This window comes from Mesoplodon mirus, assembly GCF_964341445.2.
Source record: "Mesoplodon mirus genome assembly, chromosome: 10".
Taxonomy (NCBI): domain Eukaryota; kingdom Metazoa; phylum Chordata; class Mammalia; order Artiodactyla; family Ziphiidae; genus Mesoplodon; species Mesoplodon mirus.
Genome location: NC_138986.1, coordinates 87666510 through 87687639, shown reverse-complemented (window position 1 = coordinate 87687639; position 21130 = coordinate 87666510). Strand labels below are relative to the sequence as shown.

Below are 21130 nucleotides of genomic sequence, written 5' to 3'. Positions count from 1 at the left end.
ACTGCATCACCAGGGAAGTCCTATGTGTTTATTTTGAATCCTCAAACAACAATCTACCCAAAGTATTTCAAGTACTGTTTATTACAGCCCTAAAACATTGTTTTATTTCTACATTTCTATCCTAATCAGTATCTTGTGATTTTAGACTAGAGGAAGAGGGAGACTGTCATATATAATGGACAGACAAAGTCATGTTTTTATTAAGGCGATGTCTAGATTTGTGGAATATATTTTGTAAATGTAATCTTGATTTTATTAATACAAGTATTTTCCTTTATAGTGTACCATCCAAACATATAATGTACCATCAGTTTTGCACTTAACATATTGTAGGAGAAGCCATGTTTTGCTACAGATATTGAATTCTATCCATAGTACAAAGAGTAAGAAATTGGTGGAGACATTTAAGGGGCTGACTGCTGTTGGTTTGAAAGAATAAATAAACAATTGGCCTTGTACAAGTGTCAGGCTGTACAGAGTGACCTTCCTACTACCCATTTGATAGGTGCTAAAAGCCCCAGTGCATAGGTGTGATAGAAAAACTTATGCCTAGTAAGTTGCATAAAGTAAATGTAGAAATCAAGGAAAGGGTCTAGAAATTACTATAAAAGTCACATCTGCTCAATACCAAAGGTAAGGGGAATATACTTGGAGGAAGAGTAACTATGTTCACAGCTGCTACGTATTTGAAGCAATGTATACAGGTCTCCATTGAAATGCAGAGGAAGGACCCAACAGAGGCTTTGGTCCATCTCTGATTGGTACAAAGGGGTGTCCGGGCTTGGAGGAAATCTTAGGGTTCTGTTCCCTTATATAAAACTCTACAAACATGGGGCCTCCCTGGTGGCGCAGTGGTTGAGAGTCCGCCTGCCGATGCGGGGGATACGGGTTCGTGCCCCGGTCTGGGAGGATCCCATATGCCGCGGAGCGGCTGGGCCCGTGAGCCATGGCCGCTGGGCCTGTGCGTCAGGAGCCTGTGCTCCGCGACGGGAGAGGCCACAGCAGTGAGAGGCCCACGTACAGCAAAAAAAAAAAAAAAAAAAAAAACAAAACTCTACAAACAAAAGCATTTCACACCTGAAGCACAGACATGTATGCTGTTTTTCATAGTTAGAATGGCTGTTCAGTGATTTATCACTGTGGCTATGAGGTGAAAGACAAGTGATGAATTTACTTAGCTTCAGGAAAGGCTGTCACTTAATTTGACACCTTGGATGCTATCTGAAAGGTCTGGTGGTGTTGAGCCTCCATCTTTTCCCTCTGACAACTGCCCTAAAAGACACCACTAATTTCTCAGGAGTCCTTAGATATCCTGTCACCTATTCCACCGTCTCTATAAAGGAGCAGTTCTCCCCGACTGACGTGCAAACACAGCATCATCCCCTCACCAGATCCCATCAGTCTCAGGTCATCATTTCAGTCCTGGTAGACTGGTTACTTGGATATCATGGTCTCCATCGCCATTTACCATTAAAAGCCGGTAGTGTTCCTTGGTGTTTCTTCCTGTATCCCAGTGTTCTTGATATAGGATTTGGCTGCTAACCTAGGAGTGATTTGTGTGTTCATCCTACTGCTGTTTGCATCTGTCCTGGTGCTTCACTGGAAGGCTGGGTTCCAAATGGTAGGCTGGTTTTGTGATTCTACTCTGCCAGCCGGTGCATTGAGAAGTGATGTGTGATACAGCAATAAGTCACTTATGGGTTGAAATTGTACTTCTGGTTCAATCTTTTATTCTACAAGATAAATTGAGCCTCAACATTATGGCGGGAGAAGCAAAGATGATCAAGACTGGGTGTTAAGGATGGTAACAACTAACTATTAATATCAAACAGAGATAAACGATACCTTATGAGAATGAAGAAAGTTTGGAGCAGATGGATAGGAAGGAGTGAAGCATTAGTGAGGGCTTCATATGTGCCAGGTATTGTGCTTTGGGCAAGTTCATCTCATCCCATTTGATTTCAATCCTGTCATCAATTCTCTGTGTAGATGTGATTGTGTCCATTTCACAAATGAGGAAACTGATGCTCAGAGAAATGAAGTGTCTTTCCCAAGGAGACAGAGTTGTTAATGGCACAATCAACTTTTGATACCAAAGCCCAGGATCTTTTTAGCACTCAATGGTTCTCCATCCTGGCTGCGAGGTAGAATCACCTGAAGCTCTTTTAAATAATAGCAATATGGACCACCCCCCACCCCAACTCTGCTGCCAGCCCAGGTCAACCATATACATGGGCTCTGCCTCACATCAGAGTCTCTGGAGATGGAACCTGAGCACTGGTACTTTCTAAAAGCCCTCAGGGGATTCCAACGTGCAGTTGGAGTACTGAACCACCAGAGTCCACCACAGGTTCAAGCAAAGATCTGAAAGAGCAGCTCGAAGGAGCTTTAAATTCTTACTACAGTGACCCATGAGCAGCGTTATAATTTTAAGAACAAAAATATAGATTCGGCCCAGGTACTAAGTGAGTGTGTATAGGTAGAAGTGATTCTACTCTTCTAGCAGATGTGGTGCTTATGTTTTTGAGTTTATCCTATGCATTATTTACTGGCAGAGTCTTTCTCCTTTTAATTAGAATTCTTACAAATCATTTCATACGGGCATTTATATCAGGTTCTCTGTAGACTCTTCTGGGTTATTTCTTTGGACAGGAAGAGGGAACAGTCATGCCACTGGCTTTTTCTAATTCCACTTAAGATTCTGAAGCAATTAGAAAAGATTTTGAGCCATAGAAAGGGTCCTTAGAGTTTGAAATACACCTGTTTGACAGAATCAAATTTCTCATCATTGAGGTCTTAAGAATTCCTAAGTAACATATGTTTCCTAATGAACATAGCAAAACCGGGGCCAGCTGTTTTGTTTCAAGAAATGAATCATCATTTAAATACTTTAAAAGTGCCACAACTCTCTTGCTCAGCTGTCCTAAGTGACAAGCTTTGTGGCCTTCTTTTTTTTTTCTCCTAAGTCTGCATGTGTCCAGCAGTAATTGCTTAAAATATAATGTGTTCCTTATGGTGGTGTAGGAATTCCGTAAGCTATTTGGTTACAGGAAATAATGCTAATGTACTAGCAGTACAATCCAAGACACATAAATGACCTTATTGCTGTATAATCAATTTCTGGGATGCCTTTTAAGAATGTCAAGGTTTTATTTGTTTACTTATTTGCAGGAAATTTCATTTTCAATGGTCAATCTATAAGAAGCCCCTACTTTCTGTTAAGACTATCTTTTAGCAGTTTTTTCTGGTGATGGAGGTATGATCTTGTGAATAGATTGGCTGCACTGATTTATAAGGCACAGAAGTCATATTTTCTTGGATTCAGGTCGAAATATCCTGCCCTCAATCATGAGAATTTTTACTGGGTGAATGAATGAAGAGAGAACCCCCAGGCCATGTTCCCACAGAGTATTTCTAACCTACTTGCCTCTGTCTATGGATTTAATGTGCATTTCCCCCCTCCCTTTTTAAATTGAAGTATAGCTGATTTACAATGTTGTGTTAGTTTCAGGTGTACAGCAAAGTGATTCCATTTTACATACATATATATCTATTTTTTCCAATTCTTTTCCCTTATAGATTATTACAAAACTGAGTATCGTTCCTGCATTTTTGTTTTCTTGACAATGGCACATTCCCACTGAATCCAAGGTCATCCCAACTGCAGGAGCGAACAGGAGTGAAACATCTTTTTGACCAGGCAAGGGCGTTTGTCATCTTCACAGCTAATATAATTAAACCCGTGAATGATGATGATGAGAAGGCAGTGCGAATTCGTCAGTATTTTAATTGTAAAGCTGTTTTGAAATAATTATTTGGCTAAACCGAGACTGTACATGATAAAACCCCACCCAAAAATGCTCCCATGACAGCTTATGTTTGGACACTTAAGAAAACACAAAAATAGCGAGCCTCAGGCATCGTGTCAAAGGGCCTTTCAGATTGTTTTTGCCGTCTACATGGATCCATGAAACATCTGATTAAAAACTGAAACGTGTGTCCTAATTTCATTTACCTGTGACAGCTATTTCTCCTCGATGTGGATGTGTTTGTTCCCTTCCTGCAGTCAGCTACTCAGGGCCTTCTTGGAGGCCAGGGAGGCTCGTGCCCACTGCAGGCTGACTTGGAGCCCGCGGGGCAGTGGGATTGCCCTGACGTGTGAATGGGTGTGAGTTGGTGTAAGATGTTTTTACTCACTTTGCAAACTTGATTACCTTCTCTCCTTTTGGGCCACCAGCTCCATGCTCACCAAGGTTTCCCTAGGTAAACATAAAACAAATAAAAAGACAAAAATCCATTTATTTTTAATACATTCAGTCCCTAATTAAACATAGAAATAGTGAGATAACAGCGCAGTAACAGCTTTTTATAGATATCATTTTAATCCCATTTGCCTCTCTCATGTTCTGTCAAATATTCCTGAAAAGCTCTAACTACTGAGACCCTACCTATCCTTGCTGTGACATACCCCCAGGAGGTGACGCTGGAGAAATATACGACTCCAGGGGTGAATTAGCAATACTTCAAATTAACGCCCGGCAGCCTCACTCGGTGCCCATCCACTCCACTGATAGGACTGTCTAACGCTAGTAGTGATATCCTTGTTGCTCAGTGTAATGGACATTCCATTCACTGCCCTCTTGGCTGCACTTGGCATGTCGTGACTTGTATCCCACATGTTCTCCTGCTTCCTCCTGTCTCTCTGACCTCTCCTCTCACACCATCTCCTAACTGGTCAAAGTTGGACCTCCTCAGGACTGGGTCCAGCTCTCTTGTGACTCAACATTTGGTCCCAGATACTCTTATCTACCCCACAGCTTAGGCATCATCCACACCAAGAAAGACAAATTTGTAAACCCAGCACACGTCTCCCTTCCGGGTTTTGACCCCTATATCTAATTTTCTACTTGACCTATCACTCATAAATTCTAGAAGAGCTTTATATTTGACAAGTTCAAAACTGAATTAAAAAACACAACAAATACAGGCAATATAAGTGAGAAAGATGAGAATATCACATTGTTAACATTTGTTAGTCCAGAAGGGGGAGAATGATAATTAACTTCCTAATATATCTCTGCGGTCTGACTTGTTAAAATGAGTGGTAACTTCATTTTATAATTGAAAAAAAATCAAGGAAAGAAAGTCTGAATTCATCCTCTCCCGTCTGTAGAGCTCTTTCTTCTTCCATCTGGGTGTCGTTATTAACTCTGCCCTCCTCCGTTCCTCGAGGACAATGTCATCAGGTCTGGTTGCCTCTGTCCCCAAATCTCCTCTCCATTCTAATCGCCTTCACTGGGAAGGCCACCGTCACATCTCGCCAGGATCATTGCAATGGCTCCCTCATTGGCCCTATAATCCACTCTTGCTCCCCTCCCCACCATACATTCTCTATAGAAGGTCAGAGAGGGATCTTTAGACGACATTCTGACCTCCTTCCTCCAAAACCTTAGCAGAGTCGTATTAAGGTCTTCTCTCAGCTCTTCAAATGGACTGAGATCCTTCCCATCCCTCCCTGTAGTTCCCACCTCTTTGTCTGGTTAGCAACCTCTCAACCCTCAGGGCTCAACTATTGAGATAAAATGCTTCCTGTGGGTCTCCAGATGGGTTCCCCTCATAGGTTCCCATTGGACATGGTGTTTCTCCTTCATAATACTTCATTGAAAATGTTGTGTTTGTTTAAAAAATTCTTGCACCTCTTGCATTGGAATGGAAGGTCCGTAATGGCCTGGAACTGAATGGCCGCCCCATGCCTAGTGCCCTACCTAATGTATAGGAAGCATTCAACAAGTATTTGTTGAATAAATATGCCAATGATTCTGACTTACATGTTTTTTCCCCATTAACGTTTTTTTTTCTAAATAAAAAATACATATATTGGTAGAGAAAATTCAAAGTACAGAAATGTTTAAACAACAAAAATACACAGAGGCACTGGTTCAGATCACTCTTGCTACAGTTTAACGTTTTAAATGTGCCTCCATGTTACTCATGCTACTCAAATGAAAAATAGATAGTTTATAACTGGTGCTATTACTGGTCTTGTGATAGTCTCTCATTTTTCCTACTTAACTTTGATCTGAGATGTCTAAATTGAAAATAAAAATGGTCATCTCAAAATCCTGAGCTATACATTATTACAGGGACATATTTGAAAATGAGGTATAACACTCCAAGACTGCTCATTGCAAGAATGAGCAGTTAGAAAATGGTAGGTTGTTTGAAAGCAATCTGCACAGAAACACAGGAACTCTAGGAATTTCCTGAAAATACTACCACTGGGGCCTGGAGCCAATGACTATGCACAACCCATCAGAGCCTCTGCCTAGCTCTGCTTATGCTGTGACATGTGGGGAAGGTGGAACATGCCTGGTCTAAGACACAAGTTTTCCAGAGGCGGTCTTTGGATTGGGAGGCCCCATACTCATGGCTTGCAGAGCAGAAGAGCACCCAAAGTACATTTGCTGAGAGCATCTCGCAGTGTAGCACCTTGGTTTAGGTTCCCCTCCTCCTCTGAACCCCAGCAACCTAAAGGGCATCGGAGATGCTTCAGGGATGAAGAAATGCCTCTGCAGCACCAAGTCATATTATTCTATCCATACGCCCTATTGTTCTAAAATCTTGACTTTTCTGGAGGCTTTCCTATCCAGAGAAACAACGTGGTATTTACTGCCTAGCAGAGTGCCATATGTTTGCTTCACTCCATAGCTAGGTCAGGAAACTCATCTAATCAAGGACCCACAGTGGCCACAGTGGGCCTCTGGCCCACTCTTGGGCTAACAGCACTCAAGGCAGAGGCAAACTGGAACTTCAGTCGCATTTATTTGTTGACATGTGAGATTCTCCTCTCTGCTTTCTCCAAGTTAATTGTACCAGATAATTACTTGGCTCTACAGAAATAATGAGACATCATCCTTGTGTTTCTGGAACCCACAGTTCTGCCTCAGATGTTATTCTAATTTTACGAGGTCATACTGTGCCTTGCTGCCATGTTATTTGAATGGTTCTCACAAACCTTTTGAGTAGCTATAATAGCTGTACCCTCTTGAGTGTGTTTGTTGAAAAGTTTCTATGGTGCAGCGGTGAAGGTTGTTGTGTGTGCTACTCAGCCTGCACATTTCAGGAATTCTGGGGAGATCAAGGTGGCAAAGTAGGAGGATGCTGAGCTCACCTCCCTCCACGAACACACTGGTAATACATTCACATGTGGAGCAACTCTCACTGAAAACAAACTGGAGACTGACAGAGAGACTCTTATACAATCGAAACTGTAAGAAGGATCCACACAAAATCTGGTAGGAAGGGAAGAGAAGTGATCAGGTTGGGACTTGCGTCCATAGTGGGGGACACAGAAGAGAAGGGGGATTACATGGCCTTAGAGATCCTCCCTGGGAAGCAAGTGGTTTGATCCACATTTTGGGTGCTCCAGCCCTGGGGTCTGACATCAGGAGGATGAGTCCCCTTAGCTGGTTTGCAAACCAGTGGCCCTGACAGCGGGGCTGTAAGAAACCTAGAGTCTGCTTGTGAAGCATGTGCACACACTCGCTTACTCCCAAAACAAGGCAGAGGAAGCAGATGAAAACTACCCAGGACTCTGGCTGGTTACCTGCGGCCATGCCTGCAGGTTCCCCAGCCCAAGTTGAGCACCTGGACCAGCCCGCTGGCTCTGTGGTGCAGCTCCACACTACAGCAAGGACTGCCACGGCCAAGGGGGGTGCGCAGTTGTGGGGTGATGGAGCTGCCTTAGACCTGGCACAACATCTGAGTAGGGGGACAGTGGCCATTGCTGTCGCCCCTGGGGGCAGCAGATTGGGGGCTTCCCAGAACTCTAACGGTGCCAGGAACACCACAGCCTGCACCTTGACCCACACTGAGCAACCACTCCAGGCCCTGTTGCTCCAACACTGCTCCCCTCTGGGGCAAGGGTGATGGTGGTGGGAGAGGGGAAAGCACACTCTTAGAGGGAACAGAGCCATCTCAGACCTGACCCTCGCGGCTTCTACTCCAGCAACCAGGAAACTGCCCCCACTCCCCAGTGGGGCAGTGATGGTCACTCAGCAGAGGAGAAGCCCCAAATCACACCTGGCTCCAGCTCTAGCACCTCCATCTCCAGCCCCACTTCCTACCAAGGTGAGAGCGGCCAGCACAGCCTGGAGGAAGACGTGCCTCAGGCTCAGGTCAGATCCAGCTCTCCCCGCAGAGCCACTGGGCACATGCAGACTGCAGAGGGAAGCTCCCACAAAAGGACACCCCTTCAAGACCATATAGGTAACTGGTACACCTAAAGTAAAAGTTAGCAAAATGAGAAGACAGAGGAATTTGGTTCAAATGAAACAAAAGAAAACCCCTGAAAAGACAAGTAATTAAATAGAAATAAGTAATTTATCAGATAAAGAGTTCAAAGCAGTAGTAATAAGAATAATAACTGAAGTAGAGAAAAGAATAGATGAACACAGTGAGAATTTTAACAAGGAACTAGAAAATATAAAAAAGAATGAGTCAGAACTGAAGAATACAATAAATGAGTAAAAAAGAAACACACTAGAAAGAATGAACAGCAGACTAGGTGAAACAGAACAACATATAAGTAATCTGGAAGATAGACTATGAAAATCATCTAATCAGAGCAGCAAAAAGAAAAATAAATTCTAAAAAGTGAGAACAGTTTAAGGGACCTCTGAGACAACATTAAGCATACCAACATTCATATTATAGGGAACACAGAAGGAGAAGAGAGAGAGAAAGTAGTAAAAAAATGTATTTGATGAAATTATGGCTGAAAAATTCCCAAACCTGAAGAAGGAAAAAATATCCAGATACAGGAAGCATAGAGGGTCCCAAACAGGATGAACCCAAATAGACACACACCAAGACATATCATAATTAAAATGGCAAAAGTTAAAGAGAGAATTCTAAAGGTAGCAAGAGAAAAACAAAGAATCATATACAAGGCAATCACCATAAGGCTATCAACGATTTTACTGCAGAAACTTTGCAGGCAAAAAGGGAAAGTGCTGAAAGTGAAAAACCTATAATCTAGAATAATCTACCCAGCAAGCTTATAATTTAGAATTGAAGGAGAGATAAAGAACTTCTCAGACAAGAAAAAAACTAAAAAAGTTCATCAATACTAAACTTACCCTAAAAGAAATGTTAAAGGGTCATCTCTAGGTGGAAAAGAAAAGGCTAGAGTAAGAAGGAAGAATCTACAGGAAAGGAAAAATCCAACCAGTAAAGGTAAATATATAGTAATGGCTGTGAATCAACAACTTAAATGAGCTAGTACAAAGATTAAAAGAAAAGAACTGTAAAATCAACTATAATAAACGTGAAGGGATCAACATGAAGATGGAAAATATGACCTTAAAAACACAAAATGTGGGGGGAGAATAAAAAATCTAGATCTTTTAGAATGTGATTGAACTTAAACGACTATCAGTTTAAAACAAGTAGAAATAGTTATAGGTCAACATATATGTAACAACAAATCAAAAACCTAAAATAGATACACAAAAAGCTAGAGAGAAAGGAACACAAGCATACCACTAAAGAAAATCATCAAACCACAAGGGAAGAAACTACAATAACAAAAGAACAGAGAAGAATTACAAAAACAACCGGAAAACAAGTAACAAAACAGCAGTAAGTACATACCTGTTAGTTCACTTTAAATGTCAATGGACTAAATGTTCCAGTAAGAAGAAATAGGGTGGCTGATTGGATAAACAAAACAAGACCCATCTATATGATGCTTACAAGAGACTCATTTCAAACTGAAAGTGAGGGGATGGAAAAAGATATTTCATGCAAATAGAAGTGACAAGAAAGTGGGGGTAGCAGTACTCATACTAGACAAAATAGACTTTAAAACAAAGACAAAAGACAAAGAAGGGCATTATATAATGATGAATGGATCAATGCAAGAAGAGGATAATATACTCGTTAACATATATGCACCCAATACAGAAGCACCTAAATATATAAAGCAAATATTAACAGATAGGAAGGGAGAAATTGACAGTACAGTAAGTCCCCTACATATGAACGAGTTCTGTTCCAAGAGCATATTGGTAAATCCAGTTTGTTCGTAAGTCCAACAAAGTTAGCCTAGGTACCCAACTAGCACAATCGGCTATATACCGCTGCTTTTACACTTGCTTCCGGACATGCTGGGCTTGAAATAAAGATACTGTACTATTGTACCCTATACAGTACTGAACAGTAAAGTACACAAAAGCTCAACCACTCGTAGAGGATGCATGCACATGACAACGTATGCCAGACAAGTGAACTAACTTACCTGATCAGACATGCAAAGGCACGTTTGCATCTTTGAAAGTGCACAACTTGAAGGTTCGTATATAGGGGACTTGCTGTACAATAATAGCAGGGGACTTTAACACCCCACTTACTTCAATGGACAGATCATCCAGAAAGGAAATCAATAAGAAAACAGTAGTCTTAAATGACACACTAGACTAGTTGGACATAATAGATATCTATAAGACATTCCATCCAAAAAGAGCAAAAGAAACATTCTTTTCAATTGCACATGGAATGTTCTTTGGGATAGATCACATGCTAGGCTACAAAACAAGTCTGAATAAATTTAACAGGATAGAAAATATATCAAGCATTTATTCCAACCACAATGGTATGAGACTAGAAATCAATTACAGGAAGAAAAATGGGAAAAACACACACACGTGGAGACTAAACAACATGCTACTAAAAAATCAATGGATCAATGCTGAAATCACAGAGGAAATCAGAAAATTCCTTGAGACAAAAATTCCTTGAGATAAATAAAATAAAAACACAACTTTCCAAAATCTATAGGATGTAGTAAAAGCAGTCCTAAGAGGGAAGTTCATAGTGATACAGGCCTACCTCAAGAAATAAACAAACAAAAAACCTTCAAATAAAAAACCTAACTTCTCATCTAAAGGAATAATAAAAAGAAAAACAGCAGAAGGGAGAAAGTAATAAATATCATAGAGGAAATAAATAAAATAGAGACAAAAAATAGAAAAGATCAATGAAACCAAGAGCTGGTTGTTTTAAAAGATAAACAAAGTTGATAGGCCTTTAGTGAGGCTCATCAAGAAAAAAAGAGAGAGGACCCAAATAAAATAAGAAATGAAAGAGGAGAAATAAAAACTGATACCACAGAGATACAAAACATTTTAAGATAATACTACAAACAGTTATAGGCCAACAAATTGGACAACCTAGAAGAGATGGACACATTTCTAGTAAAATACAATCTTCCAAGGCTGAATAAGGAAGAAATAGACTAACTGAACAGATCAATCACTAGTAGCAAAATTGAATTTGTAATTAAAAAAAAAAGCTCCAAGCAAACAAAGTCCAGGACCAGATAGATTCACAGAGGAATTCTACCAAACATATTAAGAAGAGCTAATACCTATCTTTCTCAAACTATTCCAAAAATTTGAAGAGGAGGGGACACTCCCAAATTCATTCTACAAGGCCACCATTACTCTGACGCCAAAACCAGATGAAGAAACTACAAAGAAAGAAAATATCTCTGATGGACATAGATGCAAAAATCCTTAACAAAATATTAGTAAACTGAATTCAACAATATATAAAAGGGATCACACACTATGATCAAGTGGGATTTATTCCAGGGATATAAGGATGGTTCAATACCCACAAATCAACCAATGTGCTACACCACATTAACAAAGGGAAGGATAAAAATCACAGGGTAATCTCAACAGATACAGAAAAAGCATTTGTCAAAATTCAACATCCATTCATGATAAAAATTCTCATCAAAGTTGGTGTAGAGGAAACATATCTTGACATAATAAATGACATTTATGACAAAACTATAGCTAACATCTTAGTCATCTGTGAAAACCTGAAAGCCTTTCCTCTAAAATCAGGAAGAAAACATGTATGCCCGTTTTTGCACTTCTATTTAATATAGTATTGGAAGTCCTAGCCACAGTAATCAGACATGAAAAAAGAAATAAAAGGCACCCAAGTGGGGAGGAAAGAAATAAAACTGTCACTTTTGGCAGATGACTTGATACTATATATAGAAAACCTCAAAGTCTCCATCAAAAAACTATTAGAACTAATAAACAAATTCAGTAAAGTTGCAGGATGTGAGATAAACATACAAAAATCTGTTGCTTTTCTATATACTAATAATGAACTAGGTGAAAGAGAAAGCAAGAAAAAAAAATCCCATTTAAAATCAAATCAAAAAGAATAAAATACCTAGGTATAAACTTAACTGAGAAGGTGAAAATGCTCTGAAAACTCTAAAACAATATTCAGGAAATGAAGATGATACAAAGAAATGGAAAGATATCCCATATTCATGGACTGGAAGAATTAATATTGTTAAAATGGCCATACGACCCAAAGCAATCTACAGATTTAATGCAATCTTTATCAAAATATCGATTACAGTTTTTCACAGAACTAGAACAGATAATCCTAAAATTTATATGGAACCATAAAAGACTCTGAATAGCCAAAGTCATTTTGAGAAAGAGGAACAAAGCTGGAGGTACGACAAGCCAAGGAGCCACCAGGAGCTGGGAGTGAGGTCTGAAACACACCTCTCCCAGCAGCTCCAGAGACAGCGTGGCCCTGTCAACACCTCCGGAGCTGTGAGATAACACATTTCTGAGGGTTAAGCCACTCAGTTTGCTTCATTACAGTAGCCCTAGTAAGTTAAATAGAACATGTGGCCTAAGAGGGCTGTGCTCACTTGGAAAGAAGGCCCAAGGCTGGCACCAAGTCCAGCTTCTCAGGTGCTCGCAGGAATGCATTTCACCAGCTCTGAGTGTGGTGGGCCACAGAGGGGAGGGGCTGGGCCCAGGTGAGTTTCAGGTTTCTCTGTAATACTGCTAAAATCCAAAAATCCGTATGTTTGTGCCTAAATCCATGATGTTTTCCAAAGCTAGTGGATCCTGGGGCACTGGGAGGGGAAGACAGGAAGTTAGGACTTAAATTTTATTTCTAAATCTTCCAGGTCCAGAAGGGTTGCCTCCAGTGCTTCCAAGGAGGCCTTCACTTTCTGTGCTATCTTTGGGTTTAACTCACCGCTTGGAAAGACCTTGAGTATTTGATTCTGGAGAAATGTTTTCTGTCCTTTCTAGTCTGTGCATATGAAAATGAAGCTGTGGTTTGATACTTGAAAGGAAAAAGGATTATTTTGCTAGCAAATTGGTCTTTTTGGATCAACAATTTGGAGAAGTGAACACTGGAACTGGTTGCAGGGAGACACAGCATCAATCTCCAACAGATGAGACTGATTCTCTGCAAATTGCACTGAGGGTGGTGATGTTAAGATAACCAACTACACATTTTCCACGTGGATCTTTAAAATGTAAAACCTGCAAGTACCCGGCCTCCACAGAGAATGCTTTTTTTTTTTTCCTTTCCCATCTAGATTGGTGTAAGGAGCTCTGGATCTGATGGCTTTAGCAGTTGACAGAACCTATCAAATTTTTATTAAAATCCCCAGAGCTGGAGACAATGCAGAGCAGTTTGCTGGATTGTGAGCAGATTTTCCTTGAGGGGAAGAATATGCTCAGCATTGTTGCTTCTTTGCAACCAGTCTTGCAGAATGGGAGCAGCTGTTCTGAAAATTATTTTTGTGATGGAGAGGGGAATCTACCTTTCATTCTTTGCATCCTCAAGTGGGCATGCAAAATACATAGAAACATACTTATATAACTGTCTTGACCTCCCTCCTTAGTCTCTCTTTTCCTCACTTCCTTTTTTTCTTCCCCAATTCTCTTTTTGATTTGTGCTGTGAGAGGAGAGGGCTTCTTATGCCTGAGCTTCTTCCTCTGATGACAAGGAAAAGTGTAGGGGAAAACGATCAACTCTTGTACAGGGGCCAAAGGCAATTCCTTTGCTTTGAGGATTCCTGGGATGAGGGAATGAGCCAGGAGCTCCTTCAGGAGAGGAAGGGGAGGGGAGGTGTATGAGGGGTCTGCCACTCATTCTCCCAGGGGCAGCTGCTTCCACAGAATCCAGGCTGCAGGACGGCTGAGCTGCTGCGAGCTGAGGTGCCGAGGCCCAGGACTCAAGTGCAGACGTTGCATAAATCAATGCCAATTTAAACGGGAAGATTATTTTAACCTTGGAATGTCACTTTATATGTTTCAATACATGGTCCATTATTTACTCTCCAGGAAAGTTTCACTCAGGGCCCCCCTTCTCTCTGTGCTTATTTGCAACAGCCAGACCATCAGGCATGCGATGAACTGCAAATTGAAACAAGCTCAGCATCCCAAACCGGTGGGGGTGACCTGCTGGGGACACGGCCAAGTGAAAACAGGCATCTCATTCACCATGGCACACTTGGCCCTTTCTTTTGTGAAGCCGAGGGCGAAGAGGTGGCGGTTACAACCCAGAAAGGTGCTCCGTGTAGGTGCTGAGAAGGTGGGCCCTACCCCCTCCATCCATCCTGGTGAGACCTCCATGGAACAGCCTTAACTATTCTCAGAAGGAAACAGAGTCAAGTATTTGGAAAGTTACCTTCCATTAATTCCCAGGTGGGTCTAAAGCCTTCTGATGTTATCTGGCAATGGTGTTTCATTGGGGGAAGAGAAGCTATGGTCTCCCCTCTTTACCCAGCTGTGCTCCAATTCTGAGGTCACCTTCTGAGCACAGGTGGACTAAACACCTGTGAGCCTCAATCCTGCAGTAACAATGGTAGTAACAATAGCTGGAGTTCTTTTAGGTGAGTCAACAGCTAAATTCAGAGAACTGGTTCACTGTTAGCAAGACTCTCCACTCACCTTCTCCGGTCAGCCTCATTTTGGGGGAAACATAACCTTAAAGTAAAAATTTATGTTCTCAACTTCAGATTCTAAAATACAAATGCACTATATATCTTCATTTAAGGGAAAACTGACTCCTTGGCAAGATAAACTATATAAAGAAGTAATGTTGAGAGACTTGTAAAGAGATGAGCATTAAAAGTTTTGCAAAGGATGGCAAATATCTAAGTAGCTGAGTAGCAACTTGGTAAATTTTATACCAAGGGTGGTAGTAATATGCAATAGTCTTTAAGTTTTTCTTAGCTGACACTGTTATATCAGAGCCCACTCATTCTCATTATTTTGAAGCATTTATAGTAAATCCTATTTTATACCAGTAGATGTCATTACAGAAATGCAGTGTATTTTAATTGAGTAATTTTAGATATGCTTCTCTTACTTTTTTTTATGTGGACCAAGCCTTATGGTTGTGAAAAAGCTAGTACAGAGAGATCTCTACAGAAAATGTTTACTAAAGGATCATAAAATATACCTCATACATTCCTCCTAATACAATATTCCCCGGAAAATCTACGGAAATGAGAAAAGTTATGATAGGATCATGCAGGAAGTGGAAGAGACTTTCCACACTTTTGATTTTAAATTTATCAGCCACAAACGATCCATGTCTTCATGTTGAACTTAATCTGATGGAAGAATTGGGATTTTGAACTAATTAGCTTGTCATTTTCTCTGCACCTGCTGCCTTCCAGGCCTCTGCTGGCACAGAGTGTTTCTTTGGGTTTTTAAACAGAGGAACAACAGTAGCCAGAGGAATCTAAAGAAAGGGAGACCAAGAACACAGGACAGACATAAAGGGGAGTTTCTCCAAGTTTGCAGCTTATCAGTGATAAACTATGACGTAATAAGGGATCCGAGTCAGTAGCCAGAATGCCCCCCACAAAGCGATCAGACCCCAAACATGTGCTGAATGGTGAGCAAACCAATGGTCTCACTTAGGTCTCTGAGTCACACTCGGTTGCCCACACCCATTCTTCTCCATCTGCTGTGCTTCCTTGTAGAACTGGGGGCAAAACTGTCTTGCCTTTTGGCCGTCAGATCCTTTCATGTCATATTCCATCCAAACCAATGGTAATTAAAAATCTTGGTGAAGTTAAAGTGGCTCCTTCCTGAGAGGTGGGAGACTTCAGCCTTGACCCAGAGTATGTAAACCTTTGCTTGAGATTTTAGTGTAGCATCTGTTAGTTTGGTAAGAAATCTATCACCTGTTGCACTATCCAGAGCTCTAAGGTAGCAAATCATCTCTTTCTGCCCTCAGGGAAACCACAGATATGATGCTATCAATGGTGAAACATGTTTTTTACATTAATTTTTTGTATGAGATTTTGCAAACTTTGAAATAAACTTATTAAAAGTAAAGATAGGGACTTCCCTGGTGGTGCAGTGCTTAAGCATCCACCTGCCAATGCAGGGGACATGGGTTCGAGCCGTGGTCTGGGAGGATCCCACATGCCATGGAGCAACTAAGCCCGTGCACCACAACTACGGAAGCCTGCATGCCTGGAGCCCACAAACCACAACTACTGAAGCCTGTACGGGCCTAGAGCCCGTGCTCTGCCACAAGAGAAGCCACCACAATGAGAAGCCTGCGCACCTCAAAGAAGAGAAGCCCCTGCTTGCCGCAACTAGAGAAAGCCTGTGTGCAGCAACGAAGACCCAACCCAGACACAAATAAATAAATTAATAAAAAATAAATAACTAAATAAAAGTAAAATCCTGGTTTTGTAAAAAGATGCTGATCAAAATACTTTTTCGGAAACATTTTCATTATGGAAAGATGTTAAGTATATATGATTATGTTTCAAAGTCTGAGCAGTTAGAAATTAAGTTTATTTTATTTTTCAAAAATACCATCACATAAAATCTCTGTATACATGATGTGAGTGAAAGAAGCCATACCTTGTGATTATATGCACCAAGAGTCTGTTTCATTCCCTGTATTCCAGGAGGTCCCTGTATTAGAAACAAATCAAAGACATACGTAAACATTTACCAAAACAATGTGTATTTAAATAATGTATCTAAGAACTCTTAAAATCTCACAGGTAAGAAGAAGGAAGTGTCTGTTCAGTCAAGTATTCTAATTAATAGAGAATCACATGGACATTAGCTTATCTGGTTCTTAAACATATTTCTAGGTTAAATCCTGCGTGAATCCAAAGAAAGGTCCTAACTGGGAACATGTAACATTTTACTAAAAGGTCAGCCATCAGCATATTCCTTATTAAAAGGAATTTTACCCATAAAACTCCTCAAGGGAAGAGGCTGAAGAGCTTCAGTTTATGTTTGACACTTCTTATAGGGCTTTTATCAATGAATTATGGAAGTGTATGCCCACGTGTTATTACCTTAAAAAATAAGGGAAAAATATTTTTTTGCTATTGCTTTACTTATTCGAATTAGTTGGGTGAAAATGGGCTTCCCACGGACTTTCAGGCCAGAAAAAGATATCTGCTATATAACCTTGGGCTTAAGACATTTAAATACATGTAGTTTTCAGATGATGTGGAAATATTCATGAAACATTGTGCTGAGCTTTGGGTGGATAGGAAGGAAGTAAAGACATTTGTCTGTCCCTAAAACTTCCAGGAAGAGAGGAAGAGAAGTGTTCTCTGAGTTTTTCAGGGATTAAATTTTGGGGAAAGGGGTGTAAGAAAATGCAAAGATTAACATGATTTTAATTTAGGTAGTTCAGCCAAAATAGATTCAGCTATCTCAGAAAAGAGACTGCATATTTCATCTACACCTCGAAAGCTCCTAGGAAGAGAGAAAATGTTACAGAAACAAAGTTCTCAGAAGATAAGACACCGAAAGATCATGATTCAGCCAACCAAAGTCACTATTATACAAAGATTATTATTTTAAAAAGGGAACGAAAGATTTGGAAAGTGAAGAAACATTTTAAGGAACATCTGCTAGCTGCACTCACTGATATACGTAACACCTTAGGTTATCTTGAAAAGATTAATGTTGGCCAACATTTATGACGGGTGTTTCTCAGGAACGGCCTGTGACAGAAGATCTAACATGAAGGCTTTACTTTGTGCCGTTAAATGTTGAGGACAGCAAGACGCAGTGATGGATGATAGAAGGAGGCTGATAGAACTCGTGAGAAAATAATAGGCCTTGTGAGGAACGGAGCTGACTGTGGTTGGAAAGACAAACGACGCTGTTACCTTGCTGGAATCAAAACAGAGCTAATGTCAGAAAAGAATTCTCAAGGCGCTATGTACTTTTCAGGTTCTTTTTCCATCAGCCAGCTTTGTGTGACATATTCCAGGTCAGGAAGTTGAAGCGAAGAGGAAAGCAATTACTGAGTTGGGGGTTGTTTTACAAAGTTTCCGGCCAAGAAGGTACAAGTTAGGAACTTATTCTTGAAACTCAGGAGACATGAGACTCCATACACATTGACCCTTCTGCAACTATTTTTAACAAGGCAAGGAGAAATCTTAGATACTGTATGTAGTAGCATCAAAGGTAGCTTAGGGGTTATCTGCATAGCAGGCATTGGGTGAATGGTGAATGTGTATTGATCATATGGTCAATTAGATCAAAGACTAGTGATGTGGTAGGTGCATTTAGCTTCAGACACATTCGTCTTAGCTAAAAGGGAAAGGCTTAACAAGTGGGCTCCTGAATACAGCAGATCAATTAATAACGTCTGTCAACTAGAGCAGAAGAACCTTTCAAATAATAATGGCACACATTTACGTAGTGTGTATTGTGCGCCAGACATTACACCGAGGGTTTCAAATAGACTAACTCATTTTATCTCTACAATGACACCATGAGGTATGTACCATCATTATTTCCAATTCAAAGATACAGAAAAATGGGACCTCCCTGGTGGCGCAGTGGTTGAGAGTCCGCCTGCCGATGCAGGGGATACGGGTTCGTGCCCCGGTCTGGGAGGATCCCATATGCCGCGGAGCGGCTGGGCCCGTGAGCCATGGCCGCTGGGCCTGCGCATCCGGAGCCTGTGCTCCGCAACGGGAGAGGCCACAACAGTGAGAGGCCCGCATACCGCAAAAAGAAAAAAAAAAAAAAAAAAAAAAAAAGATACAGAAAAATGAGCGTTTGAAATAGTTAACTGGCCCAAGGTCACACCCCTGGTACGCGGCAGGGCTAATATTTAATGGAGGCAGCCTGGCCCCAAACTCACTTCTTAGTTGCTCAACTCTTGTAACTTAAAAGCAGATTCTCAGCCTAAAATATTTTTTGCAGGAATTTTTAAATTATGCTTATGGAAAGGAAAACTGTCCCAGTATCCTGCTCCTGTAGTGACCTGCAGCAGCCATACAGATACCACGGCTTTGCTCTATTTGTGTTGGGCTGGGAGACACAGGACGCCCGGGTTAATCGGATAAGTAGACAATTACACAACAGCTTTAACATGCTCATGAGCTCTGGGGAGACACACCTGTTCATAACCCAACTGTGCTTGCGTGTAATTACCGGAGCGGTCCATCAGCCTGGTGTGGGGAGAGACCCTGATGTTGTTTCCTACTGCAAAGAACCATGCCTGGTGTGATGAAGAGAATTAAAGATACATTCAACTTGGGAACATATATGCTCGGTAATAGTTTAAAGCATTTAAAAAGGGTTTTTGTTGTTGTTGTTGTTGGGTTTCTTTTTGGCTAAAATCTTGCTAGAGGTGGAAGACAGAGAAATATCCTGTCTGCCACCAGCGTCATCAGATGCTAGAGTGAAAATGATCAACTGTTTGCATTATCAGCTCCTTAGATTTCAGTTTGGGCTATAGATTCTGGACGTTTAAAGGATGGGAAGAGTTCCGTGTTAAGGCTTCTTCGGTCCTGGTCTTGGCCGCACTTTCACTTTCCAGCCAGTTCATGCACTATGCCGAGCTCGAAGAACCCACTTTGGCCTTTTTTCCCTTCCCTGGTCTTTGCTGCGAGCTCCCTGTCCCCGTCAGGGCTGGGCCTTTGGGTCAGCTTTAGCACACCCTGATGTTCTGAATCAAGGTCTCCGTGGCCCCTCAGCCACTCTGCTCCCTCTCTGGCCCTCCCTCCTGAACTGTCTTCCTTCCTCCCTCTTCTCTGAAAGCATCCTTCAGCTCACAATAACTGCTGACTGAACCTCCGTGCGCCATCTGGGTACCACTCATCTCCACGCACCAGCTCTCTTCATTAGGAGCTCTCTCATTAGGGGCTCCTTTCAGGATTCACAAATACATATTTTCAGGTTGTACACAACTGCCTTCTGGCCCCGTGGGTTTCCAATTAACTTTGCTAACAACCTTTGAAATACCAAAAACCTCTATGAAGAAAGTTGCATTAATCAACTTTTTTCAAAGCATGCTAAAAAGCAGCTTTGCTATAAGAAGAGATAGAAAGTTTGTTATTGAAAAGTCATTTGGGCTAATTTTCAAGAAATATTTCTAACTTTCTAATGGCTAGTAGAAAAGGCAAAGACCAGTAATTATTTTTCTTATATTAAAAAAATTATTAGGAAGCCTAACCTCATTCATAGGAATGGTAAGATGAGGCATGTTTCAATAATACAGTAATTGCTGGGAAGGTTACTGTCAGAATGATTTTTTCTCTTATATATATATTCCATCTATAACATTATATATAACTTAGTGAAGCACATTTATACTGATTTATGGTGTTTTTTTTTTTTTTTTTTTGCGGTACGCGGACCTCTCACTGTTGTGGCCTCTCCCGTTGCGGAGCACAGGCTCCGGACGCAGAGGCTCAGTGGCCATGGCTCACGGGCCCAGTTGCTCCGCGGCATGTGGGATCTTCCCGGACTGGGGCACGAACCCGTGTCCCCTGCATCGGCAGGCAGACTCTCAACCACTGCGCCACCAGGGAAGCCCTGATTTATGGTGGTTTGAGTACATGTCTATCTTTCCAGTTGGAATGAAAACTCCTTGAAGACAGGAGTGTCAATTTTTTTGATCTTATCATAACATATAGTACCCCTATCCCAGTATTTGCTGAATTCAATAGAATCTTTTGCAAGAAAAATTTTGAGGGTATAGCCAATTTCTTGCTTGTTCGTTTTGATTTCAGTTAGGAATGGTAGCAAACTGAGCAGGGGTCTTGCTGCTTCCAAACTCACAGAATACAGGGCCAACAGATGCAGATTAATCTAAGAATCTGGCTAAATAACTGAAAACAAAGCTGCAGTGAGCTCCAGTTAGTAGAAAAGAGCTTATGGATGGATTTTTGACCAGAATTACAACATGGAAAGTTGTCTCCAATTCTGAGAGAAAAATCAATAGTAGTCTTTAGAAAATATTTGGAAACCAATTTCTTTTTCTT

The 21130-nt window shown here is 41.1% G+C and overlaps 1 protein-coding gene across 1 annotated transcript in view; it reads right to left on the bottom strand.

Moving 5' to 3' along the window:
• COL19A1 (collagen type XIX alpha 1 chain) overlaps positions 1-21130 on the bottom strand; it is a gene marked incomplete at both ends in the record, with an annotated part of 335692 nt that overhangs the window by 73903 nt on the left and 240659 nt on the right. Inside the window, 2 exons of the mRNA XM_082634300.1 lie at positions 4215-4259; positions 16740-16793. Coding sequence (XP_082490426.1) covers positions 4215-4259; positions 16740-16793 — 99 coding nt within the window. The remainder of the gene's footprint in view (positions 1-4214; positions 4260-16739; positions 16794-21130) is intronic.